The sequence below is a fragment of the Quercus robur genome, chromosome 2 (assembly GCF_932294415.1).
Source record: "Quercus robur chromosome 2, dhQueRobu3.1, whole genome shotgun sequence".
Classification (NCBI taxonomy): domain Eukaryota; kingdom Viridiplantae; phylum Streptophyta; class Magnoliopsida; order Fagales; family Fagaceae; genus Quercus; species Quercus robur.
In genome coordinates, this window is record NC_065535.1 from 95,694,910 (window position 1) to 95,708,001 (window position 13,092).

Sequence of the window (13,092 nt, forward strand, 5' to 3'; positions counted from 1 at the left end):
AACAAACTCTTGTGTTTTTAACACATTTTCAAGCTTTCAGTATAGAACACTAAAAATACCATAGAAATCATCAATAGAAAAATATTGATGGTTCAAAATTTATTTTTCCATCATGATGAAGGGGATAAAAGATGGGTAAAAAGATAAACTTCCAATTAGTTCATCTATTGGAAAGTGACGATCATACAAGCTGAGGGACTGGCTCAAAAATTGGTGGAATATCGTGTCTATAACACACATGCGCATGCTGACATTGAAATGAAGATAAAAGTTTATCTTCTTCTTCTTCTTCTTTTTCTTCTTCCTTTTTTTTTTTTTTTTTTTTTTGGTGATGAGTACCACCCAAATTAACATATTCCATTAATGTCGAACATACACTTAAAATTAGGTACTATTTCAGATACTCTTAAAGGTTACATCCTATTGACAGCATGGCTCAATGAGGAAAGGAATACGAGGAGTGGCAATTAAATACAAAACATTCTTTCTCCTACAGGTTCCTCCTAAACTCTCAGTCATATCAAGTTCTTCTGGTTTGACCTCATTTGGTAGTTTCCAATCAAAGTGGTACAACAATTGAGTAAGTGCAAGTTCAACAGTTGCAACACCAAATGTTATGCCTGGACACATCCGCCTTCCCGCCCCAAATGGAAGGAATTCAAAGTAATTCCCTTTAAATTCAGTAGAAGAACCATGAAACCTCTCTGGTTGAAAGCAATCAGCATTGACCCAATAATCTAGATCTCTCCCTAATGCCCACACATTAACAAGGACTTTAGTTTTAGCAAGGATGTCATATCCGTTAATATTACATCTTTCCCTACATTCTCTTGCAACTAAGGTTACAGGAGGATGTAATCGTAAACTTTCTTTGACTACTGATTTCACATAATCTAACTTTTGGATGTCTGTATCTTCAATTTTCCTCTTTCCTTCTAAGACCTTGCGCACTTCAGCTTGTGCCTTCTCCATTACCTTTGGGTTTCTTAGCAACTCCGACATCGTCCATTCTAAGGTTGTTGCTCCACTATCACCCCCAGCAAGGTAGATGTCCTAAAAAAAGATTTGAATTAACTTCAATTTTTTAAAATCTTAATCGTAGTTGAAAAAAAATGAAAAACCTAAGCACTCATATCAGAGCTTGACTGTTTGTATAATAGAAAAAAAAAAATTAAATAAAAAAAAATCACATTTTAGCCAACCAAGCCCATAGTTCACCTACATCAGGTTATGTAAAATTGTGTAAAAATGCATTGTTATTACAGTAATTGTGTAAATTTACACAGATACTATTTTTTTTAAAATTGTTTGGATGATAAAAAAAGAGAGTGAATGAAGATTGTTGTATGTGAAGAAAGAGAAATTATTTAAAAAATCATAAAAAAAATTTGATGCTCTTAATATATATTGAAAATGTCTGTAAAGTCATACCAATAGGATAGCTTTGATGTGTTTGGCTGTTAACTCAAAGTTGAGGTCGCTCGACTTCTGAAGTTTTAGGAGCACATCAACAAGATCTTTTTTGCATGAAGGGGCATCGGTAATAATGCTAGTGTTTATCATATTTATCTCATGATCATCAATTATATCCTGAAGAATGTTGTCAATCTTTTGATGTAATCTCTTCAAGGTAGTCTTCATACCATTGATTGAAGCAATAAACTTAAGTGAAGGGTACAAATCCGGCACATTAAAGCCTGAAGCAAGCTCCAATAACTTCTTCATCAGAGATATGAACTCATCTTGACCTTTGCACTTTTCCCCAAATGCTGGCCTTGAAATTACACAATTTGTCATGGAGAATAAATTCTTGCTGAGATTTACGGGAAGCCCGTTGGACGAAGAAATAGTTTCAATAAGATTCCATACCTCTTCTTCTCTTATTGATCTAAATGACTGGACTCGCTGAGCATTTAGGAGTTCCGAAACACAAATTTTTCTCATTTGTCTCCAGTAATCGCCATATTTAGAGACAAGAATGCCTGAATAATCATATGAGACAAATTCACTCACAAAAAAGTCAGGTCTTTGCGCAAAACAAAGTTCATGCGTTTTCAATACCTCTCTAGCTGCTTCTGGTGATGAAATGATCAAGGCCGAAACCTGACCCAACTGTAGCTGCATAACAGGTCCATGTTTCTTTGCTAAATCTCTCAAGGAAGAATGAGGCAGTGATCCTGAGCTAATCAACTGATGCAAATTCCCTATAAGAGGAAGCTTCCATGGCCCTGGTGGTGACTTTAGGATGGCACCTCGGGCTTTATTATATCTCTTCCAATATGCCACCACCAAAAGGAAGAAGAAACAAGAAAGAAGTGAAGTAAAAGATGGCAACTGGAACATCATGGACATTGAAGAAGCTCTTATTGTAAGCCTCAGGATTTTTATCCAAAGTTCTCCTTTCTTACATAGTTGTGAACTCTAGATAGGTTTTTGGGAATCTTAAGTACTCGTTTTGATAGAAGTATTATACAAAAGTTTGTAAGCATCTAATAATGTCATCCAAGAATCATTGGCATTTTAAAAGTGATTTCATATCATATAACGTGCAAGTGACAAACAAGAAATCGATTTCATATTACAAATAATTAAGTCAATGCTTTGGTTGCATAATTGCGGTCGATTTATCTAATTGAGGGTTGACTAACTAGTAATCTTTTCTACAAAGTTGGAGTAATGCAACAAACAAGGAACATTTGATAATGATTTTATATATCATGACATGTGGGGTGGGAAACGAGTACTAATATTTTTTGCTACAAGAGACAAAAAAAAAAAAACATTTTATATATCATGACATGTGGGGTGGGAAACGAGTACTAATTTTTTTTTGCTACAATAAAAAAAATAAAAAAAAATAAAAAAAAAAAAAAAAAAACGTTTTATATCATATATCACGACATGTGGGAATCGAGTACGTATAATAAAAAAAAAAAAAAATAGCCAAAGCTGAGCTGCTTGTCACAATTTACAAATATCCATTATCATACTCCTAAAATGAAGACCTATATTGAAGGTTGTATTGAGGTTTATTGCCAACTGGTATAGTATATGAGGAGCAACAAAATTCGGTCCCTAGGGTGGCTTAGAATCTCTGATGAAAATAAAAACCTACCGACTAGAGAAATGATAACACTGCAGAGCGATGTTTACTTTTAACTGGAATCTTTATGGCCATTACTTCGTACAATTAACATAAATTTTATAATTGTTAAAATTGATGAGACAGTTGTTATATCATGTTAGAGTTTCTACTAGAATTAAGAGAAGATGGAGGAATTAGAAAATGGAAGCATTCACATGTTCCACCTAACATTCTACATACATAGTAGAAAATCAGAAAGGCAAAAACCAAAAAGCAAAAAAATAGTAAATTATCCTTGTCAATGTCTTTTGATAGATTGACAAAAAATTGTTTTGTGTAATTCAAAACCTTAAGAATAGTACTAATAAATCAACGTCTATATCATTTCCTCAACATGCGCTTTAAGATTGACCCACCATTTTTGCTTCTTGAAAAGCACCACAGAAGTGTGCCTGATACATGCTTCAGTAGACCATGAGGCTTTGAGCTTTATGTCCGTCTAGTGTGCTTTTAAGTACACACCCATGCAGATGTGTACATATCATTCATTCATTTGAAATGTTGATTACATTGTTGCACAAACTTCAAATCAACGTATCTCACTTATTTTAAATACAATTTGGGTCAAATTTTTGTCCATTTTGAAGCCTTGGATATAAACTTTTAATGGAACGAGTCTCACTCAAAAATTTGTTGTGGTTCAAGAGATATTGGTAAAAGAATGAGTCATCTATATATTACTAAAAGCTGAAACGTGCATTTATTGCTGCTAAACTCCTGTTGCGCCACCTCATCGCCACGTCATTTGCCAAATAATTATTATTTATTCTTTTTTTTTTTACAAAAAAAAATATATATATATAAATAGATTATTGACTTTACATATTCATCTTTGTCGGTTTTAACATCTATATATATTTCTTTTTTATTTCCAATTTTCCTATAATTTTTTTTACATTCACTTATTTTTTTTTAAATATTTACACTTTCTTCAACTTTTCTTCTTCCCTCACCTTTTCATCTCCCCACTACCCTCTACTTTAATATTGCTATTCATCTTTCCCTTCATTTTCCTTTATTTGTCTCTTCTTATCCCTTCCCTCCTACTATAAATTTGTCACTCTTTTCTATTCTTTGTATAGTTTTCTCTCACAAAAAGGTTCTCTCTCTCTCTCTCTCTCTCTCTCTCTCTCTCTCTCTCTCTCTCTCTCTCTCTCTCTCAATGTTTTGGTGGATTTTTATTTTTTATTGCATCTCCACTTTAGTTTGATAAATTTTTGTGTTTTTAAGAATTCTAATTTAGGTTGATACGATTTAGTTTTGTGTTTTATGTTATTGTTATTATTATTATTTTTCTCTTTGATTGTTAAATTTTATCCGATTACATAATAAAAAAATTAAAGATAGTAGATAAAAATAAAATAGTATTCCATTACATAGCATAATTTGGATATTTTAGTGTTTATTGTTATATCTTTTAATTTTTCTTATTTGTTTCTTCTCTTCTATTTTACTCAATATTGAAATTCAACCACATCCTCTTTATCATTAAATTATTTATATTTTCTCTCTCCTTTTTGTTTTAAAAATGAAAACTGTAATATTTTACTTAAATTCAAATAAAAGAAAATTGTGCTCATCAAATTGTACTAATTTTTTTTTTAACATTTACACTTTCTCCAACCTTTCTCATTCTCTTTACCTTTTCATCTCTCCAAACATTCTACCTTGATATCACTCTTCCTCTTTCTTTTTATCTTCATTTATTTTTTTTCTTTTTATTATCATCCTCTTAGTATAAATTTGTCATTCACTCTTCCATTCTTTACATAATTTTCTCTCACAAAAAATTTCTTATTTTCCACTCTTTCTCCCTCAATTTTTTGGTGGATTTTTATTTTTATTTTTATTGCATCTCTATTTTAGCTTGATAAAGTTTTGTATTCTTTAGAACTCTATTTTGGTTGATGGGATTTAGTTTTGTGTTTTAAGTTTTTATAACTTTGATTGTTAAATATTATCATATTGCATTATAAATAATTAAAGATAGTATATAAGAATGTACTATTATTATATTACATAGAATTATTTGGATAAGTTTGTGTTTATTTTATGTATTTTATTTTTATTTTTTTCTCATATAATTTTATTTAGCATTTAAATTCAGCCACATCCCCCATATATATCATTAAATTATTTATATTTCCACTCATTTAAAAAAAAAAAATTAAATATAATATTTTGCTTAAATTAAATAAATAAAATTGTCCACATTAAGTGGAGTAATGCTAGGGAAACACTTATTCTCACACCCAATGCATCAAAGGAAGGAAAAAAAATCAAGTTAGAAACACTAAATAAAAAAAAAACTAATAATTCATATTTAATGTTATAGAATCATCATCAAATTTTGGAAAATGATAGGTTGCCAATGGAGAGAGAGAGAGAGAGAGATGGTATAGAAAAAAACCAATACAAAGTAATAAAGAGTAGATAAAGAAAAAAAAAAAAAACCAAATGTCAATTAGTAGTCGTTGATTGGAAAACAAAGAGGTTGTAAGGGGAAGTAAAAAATAAATAGAGATTACTATGTGGAAAACATTAAAAACTTTACAGTGTAGTAACATAAACCTTTAAATTCACTTAAAAAATTAAATCAACAATCAACAATTAAATACAATCATAGTACTAAATTTAAATTTAAAACTAATCAAACTCTAAGTATGGAAACCATATTAATCATAACTAAAAAAGAGATGTTCTTTGATAGTAGTAGAAATTACATAAGAAATAAAGTTAGAAAATTTAAAAATCCATTTTTTGACATTTCATTTAACCTTATTTATTATATATCTATATATATAGATATATTTTTCATACACTATTACTTTCGAAAATCTAATGAACAATGCTACCTCTTATTTATTGTCTTTGTTATGCAAATCATCAGTTAGTAAATATATGATAATGGTAAAAAGCGCTACAAATGAGATCACTAAAAAAAATATAAAATTAATTAGTCACTATCATTATGGAGTAATATTCTATAATTTTACGCACCCAAAAAAATGGAATATATAAAGTTTTTTTAAAAAATATGTGTAAAGATTCACTATATATATGTGTGTATAAAGGTAAAAAAATGTATATTTAAGGTTTTTATCTACTTAAAAACTAATGGTTAATAACTAAAATTATAGTATTAATAAAATATTTAATGAGACTATCCTAAAAAAATTATTACGCGCAACGTACGGGTATGCGACTAGTTTAATTAATTGCCAACATCATATATGAAACAATTTTGAGCATTTTTGTGTTATAATTACTTTTAAATTTTAAGAATACTTCAATCACCCAATTGTCAAGCTATTCATTGGGGCTGGAGGCTTAAGTCGTAGGGAGTCAGAGGCAGGGCCGCAAGGGAGGGTTGGAGGAGAGGGGGGGGGGGGGGGGAGGGGATGGCTCCCCCTTGCTTTTTGAAAACTTTATTTGCAGTGATATCAAATAGGTATATTACATGAAAATTATATCAAAAATAGCTGATTATCCTTCAAATCCATACACCAAAAAATCTATAACAAATTACGAAATCAACTAAACATGGAAAAGAAAATTTATCAATCCCATGAAAATCAGGATTCCTTTAAATACAAAATGAAAAAAAAAAAAACTGAATAAAATGAAATCTTCCCTTATGGGATTGATTTCACATTCATCTGCTTACATATTTATATTTCATCAAGTAGTGTTTATGAGTAAGATAAAAGAGTGAGTAATTCAATGAAGGAAATCATTCACAATTTATGCATATTTTAATTAAAAAAAAAGTTCAAAATTTGGAAGCTATTGTTCAAAATACTAAAACTTAATATGTAAGGTACAAAGATCTGAACTTAAAGAAATAGATATCACTTTCATTGAACTTGATCATAAATAACGATTAAAAAATAAAAATCCACTCAAAAATTGTGTGTGCGTGTGAGAGAGAGAGAGAGAGAAAGAGAGAGAACCTTTTTTTTTTTAAGGGAAAACTATGCATGGAATGAATGAGATAGTGACAAATTTATAGTAATAGAGTGTGAATAAGAAGAGACAAAAATAGAGGAAGATGAAGGGAAAGATAAAGAATGATATTAATGTAGAGAGTAGTGGAGAGATGAGAAGGTGAGAGAATGAGAGAAGGAGAAAGGTTAGAGAAGTAGTGGGGAGATGAAAAGGTACGGGAGGGAGAAAGGTTGGAGAAGTGTAAAATTGTCAAGCTGTTCATTGGGGCTGGAGGCTTAAGTCGTAGGGAGTCAGAGGCAGGGCCGCAGGGGAGGGTTGGAGGAGAGGGGGGGGGGGGGGGAGGGGATGGCTCCTCCTTGCTTTTTGAAAACTTTATTTGCAGTGATATCAAATAGGTATATTACATGAAAATTATATCAAAAATAGTTGATTATCCTTCAAATCCATACACCAAAAAATCTATAACAAATTACGAAATCAGCTAAACATGGAAAAGAAAATTTATCAATCCCATGAAAATCAGGATTCCTTTAAATACAAAATGAAAAAAAAAAAAAAAAAAAAAAAAAAAAAAAAAAAAAAAAAAAAAAACTGAATAAAATGAAATCTTCCCTTATGGGATTGATTTCACATTCATCTGCTTACATATTTATATTTCATCAAGGAGTGTTTATGAGTAAGATAAAAGAGTGAGTAATTCAATGAAGGAAATCATTCACAATTTATGCATATTTTAATTAAAAAAAAGTTCAAAATTTGGAAGCTATTGTTCAAAATACTAAAACTTAATATGTAAGGTACAAAGATCTGAACTTAAAGAAATAGATATCACTTTCATTGAACTTGATCATAAATAACGATGATAGATATGAGAATGAGTTTTTGAGTAATTGTTTAACTATACATGTCGAAAAAATAGATTACTAAAAAAATTTAGTTCAAGATTTATATAACCATGAAAGAAAGAATAAGAGCACAACTTTATTTGTTTGTTTGTTATTTATTTATTTATTTTATAAAACAACTTTGTTAAGTTAACGTTAATTATATAATATTTTTTTTTATAGAATTTTTCTATTTTAACCTGGTTCACTAGAAACAATTCTTAGCTCTGCCACCATGGGGAGTACAAGATGATGGAGTGTCTACACATGTTACAAAGTCCATATTAATATATTATTGAAATTTCAATCACAAATTACGTCCAATCACATTTCCACACAAGATTTTCCGACAGTTCTCGTGGCTTCGACTTCAAATGTGATATCTTTTTCAGGCAGACCATCTCTTCACTTCCTTTTGTTAAACATGTTTTGAAAAAGACACAGTATAACATTTGATATGTAGAAAGGGGTATGAGAGGCTTTTGTTGTAATAATATTTAAATATTTAAATAATTAACATTATTAATAATTTTTTAATCAAATAATTAGTAATTAATAATCAATATATCAATATATATATAAAAGCAGAGACCATATGCCAGAGTGCATGAGATCCTGCCAAGTGGCACTCTAATTTTGCATCGTGCATTTTTTTTTTTACCTCTTTCATTAAGTGTTTTTACTGTTATGCAAAAGTTCATATTAACTTATTTTCCTGTTAGCTTATTAATGTCCCATTAATTTACTAAACTTACACCATACCTTTCTCTATTCTTCATGTCTTTTAGCACACCCACCATTTTAGGATTTTAAAAAAAGCAAAAAAATAATAATTAAGGACTAATAATAATAACTGACCAGATAAGGCCTTGAAGAAAGATAGAGAGACACAAAAATGTTGTGGGTTGTTATATAAAACGCACTATTTCACTATATATTACCAAAAAAAAAAAAAAAAAAAAAAACCTAAGACTGACAAAACATTTGAAAGAGAGAGAAAGATGAATCTAAGGGGTCACTGCCTTTGTTATACAGGCCACCCATTACCATCAAGACACCAAAACCCATACGGGGTTTTTTTTTTTTCCTTTTTCTTTTTAAAATTAGTGGCTTAAATATGATTTAGGTTTACAAATATAAACATTAACATGAGCATGAACATGAAGGTAGATTTGTATTCATTCTCTTGAAGAAAAAATATACTTACAAAAAATTCCAAACTTTATTAAGTAAAGAAGAATCAAGTTATAGATAGCAAAATCAACAAACCAAAAATTTTAGGAGACTAGGAGGAGCCATTACTCATTTGAAACAACCCAAAATACTCAAGGATTAAAAAAAAAAACCATCCATTCCACACATCCATTGCAACTACTTTAGCTCAAGGAAAACAATATATATATATATATATATATATCTTTTTTTTTTTTTTAGAAATCATTACAGTATCTATGCTAACCCCGCAACTTGAACATTTTCTCCTTGACTCCCACAATTTGAACATTTTCTCTCTTAAACCCAAGACACTTTGTGTATGGGGAGGTGCCAATTCAGTTACATGGCCCTCGACATATATATATATATATATATATCTCATTCAATAAATATAGAACTTCCTTTAAAAAAAATAATTAATAAGTTTATCATAATTAAGGGAAATCCTAATGGGTACTTCACTTGAGCATATGTGAAAAAGGCATATACATACCACAAATGGCAAAGGAGAAAGAAAAAGTTGCTAATCCCTTTTACTATGGTTAATTGCTTTGTCTCAATTAGTCACCCAAACAATATACCGCTTATTCATTCCACAACCACAAATGACAATGCAGCATTGGCCATAGGTAATTGCTAATATGAAAGTATAGATTTCTTTAATAGCTCTACCTTCATTTCTTTTGGCTAATATGTCTTTACCAAATCAAAATCAAACCTCAAAAATCATATAAAATCACCAAATTAGAGTTCAAAATTATAATTAAATTTTTAAAAGAAATGTAGGCACAATTGCACAAAAATTCCATGTAACTAAGTCACACTTAGGAATATTGGACCCTTTTTCCTTTGTATAAATAGGGGGTCCCAATGGGATAAGGGGGCTAACAATTTTCTCTCCAAAACATTTATTGTAGGAACATAAAAGTTTTCCATCGTAGACTTTTCACGTTTAAAGAACATGACTTGCCAACTAATCAACCTATAATTTTTAGTACCTACAGCAATTTCACAACATCAAGAACAAACCCCAGTGTATACAGTGTCAAATTCCATAGTCTCCTATTACATCAAATGAGTGTTTAATTTTTCTCGCAAAGTATTGAATAGTAAAGTTTCTGGGCCATAGTCTCAACTACAACTCTCAATCATGTTGGACTTGGATGACACCTTTCCATAATGTATCATAATGAGATGCAGAAAAAATTTGGAGTGTACACAACGTTTAGTATGGACGGGAAGAAATTTCATCCTATTCCAATTGGTTAGGTCAATAAGGGACCTATTCAATTTAATGATCTTGGAATTTTGTATACAAGTAATAATCAAGGAAACTTCCACCTAAAAGTCGGACTTTTGGCAAGAGAGAAAATTGATGTCTAGACAAATAAAGTCAACCAAAATGGACCATATTCTTAATTTCTTATCTTGATTTGTTCCATGTACAAGATTTACAATCAATGCTTGGTGTAGAAAACTTGAACATCTTATCTAAAGTTCATCCTTTGAAAGTTTGAGAAAAAATTCATTTAAACCAACACAATATATAAATTATAAAGGAATCAAAGAAAAATTGTCAAAAATAATGTAAATTTAATTTGTGCTTAAATTCTTATAAGGATGAACACAATAACAATATCCTTATTTATTTATTTATTTAAATAAAGATTTAAAAAAAAAATCTATGCTTATTTTGTACGTATGATAAAGTCCTATCACAAAGTTTTTTTAGACTCATGTTGATTAGTGATTAGGAGTTATAGAGGAATAATCATCAATATATATATATATATATATATATAAAGCAAAGATCTCATGTGAGAGTGCATGAGGTCTTGCCAAGTAACGCTTTAATTTTGCATTTAGCATTTTTTTTTTTACCTCTTTCATTAAGTTTTTTTTTTATTGTTACCCAAAAGTTCATATTAACTTATTTTACTGTTAGCTTATTAATGTCTCATTAATTTACTAAACTTACACCACACCTTTCTCTATTCTTCATGTCTTTTAGCACATTCACCATTTTAGTATTTTTAAAAAAGCAAAAAAATAATAATAATTAAAGACTAATAGTAATAACTAACCAGATAAGGCCCTGAAGAAAGATAGAGAGACACAAAAATGTTGTGGATTTTTGTATAAAACGCACTGTTTCACTATATATTACCAAAATAAAAAACCTGAAACTGACAAAACATTTGAAAGAGAGAGAAATAGGAATCTAAGGGGTCACCGCCCTTGTTATACAGGCCACCCACTACCATTAAGACACCGAAACCCCTATGGGTTTTTTTTTTTTTTTTTCTTCCTTTTTCTTTTTAAAATTAGGGGTGGGTAATTTGGTTGGATAGTTTTTGTTTTGGGTATATAAGTAGAGATAATATTTAGTGCACAATGTAAAACCATATTCTACCATGGTTCAATTTTAAATCATCTATAAGACACATACATACACATTTATCCAAACCATGTCATAATGTCGCACTATCGATAAGTGGAATACGATCAGAGAGTTGGACAAACTTTCATTTCATGGGATGAAATATGTGAACACAACACAAATTAGTTGATTTTCATGGTCCCGTTACTCTTTTGCATTTATTTTTGGTTTCATGATTAAAAAAAAAAAAAAAATCTTACCTTAAGAAGGGTACAAATATGCAATGAAGCTACTAAACTAATTTTTAATACCTTAAAATGTATATGTTTCTTCACTCTAATTTAGCTTACTTTTTTTTTTTTTTTTTTTTTTATATATAATATATAGATATACACAATATTATCCAAAACCATTTTACATAAAATATTACAAAATTATCCGTGCATCGCACGGGCAACTTACTAGTTAATATATAATAGCATGATTAATCCTGCTAATAGTGTTCAAATAATTAATAGCATGATTAATTTTTCAATAAAAGCATGATCTCCTTTCCATATTCCAATGGCTCCCATGATTAATTGGTTTCTTTATTCTAGTCTTTTTTGTAGGGTTTTCTGCATGCAAATTGAGTGCCTTTTTGTGTTGATTCTTCCTCTATTTATAGATGGAGGATCTCAAAGTATTAGAGTTCAAACAAAGTTCTTCCATTTCAAAGTTATTGAATTCATGTTTGTCCATCATGGTTCAAGATGATAAGATGGAAGTGCAAATTGGAAAACTAAACAAAACAGTTAAATTTGGGCATCTAAAGGCTAAAGTGCCGATCTATAGAGGAACCTTGCTCATAGAAGATGTAGTAAGTTAAGGTGTTGTCCAACAAGTAATGCTTTCTGCTTCAAATGCAACTTTGAAGCAATGAATTCAATTCTGAAAAGGGCTTCTTGGCTCTTTCAAAACAAGCACTTTGGTGTTGAAGAAATGGCATCTAGCTATGAGCATATGACCTTATCCAAGAAAAGAGCTATGCAAAATCTCTTTGGCTTTAGCTTTAATTAAACGACCTTGGAAGTATTGAAATGAATCACGGCCTAGTTACATAGCTCTTGCTATTGGTAAGCCATTACATGCTGATACAATTTATGAGTCCAAGTCTCCAAGAACAGAATCAGCTTTGCCAGAATCTGTATAGATGATCTTACTCAGATTACTACTGTCTTCTTCACAGAATAGTGAGGAGGTCAAAAGATTGGCACCAGTCGGTCAAGTTTGAAAGCAATTTGGACTTCCCAAAGCAGGCAGTTGCTTCTACTGAGGCTGAAACTAGTTCTTGTGTATACTGGTATTGATGAGGTACTCTGGCTAATCCATGACTAGAAAAATTTTATTAGCTTATCTGCTTTTCTTTTTCTAGGTGTCTTTTTGTCTTTTACTTTTTCATTTGACCTTTTATATTGTCTCATCATCTGCTCTAATTAAGTTCTAAAAGTTCTCCACCTGTAACTTTCTTTACTTTTTAG

The 13,092-nt window shown here is 30.1% G+C and overlaps 1 protein-coding gene across 1 annotated transcript; it reads right to left on the bottom strand.

The window, feature by feature from the left end:
- Positions 1 to 373: 373 nt before the first annotated feature.
- Positions 374 to 2,454, bottom strand: LOC126716026 (desmethyl-deoxy-podophyllotoxin synthase-like). The gene is made up of 2 exons (XM_050416939.1): positions 1,432 to 2,454; positions 374 to 1,053 (listed from the first exon to the last, which is right to left on the bottom strand). Exons 1-2 carry the CDS (start codon positions 2,350 to 2,352, stop codon positions 421 to 423), a joined length of 1,554 nt encoding a protein of 517 aa, XP_050272896.1. The 5' UTR covers positions 2,353 to 2,454; the 3' UTR covers positions 374 to 420.
- Between the last annotated feature and the right edge of the window lie 10,638 nt (positions 2,455 to 13,092).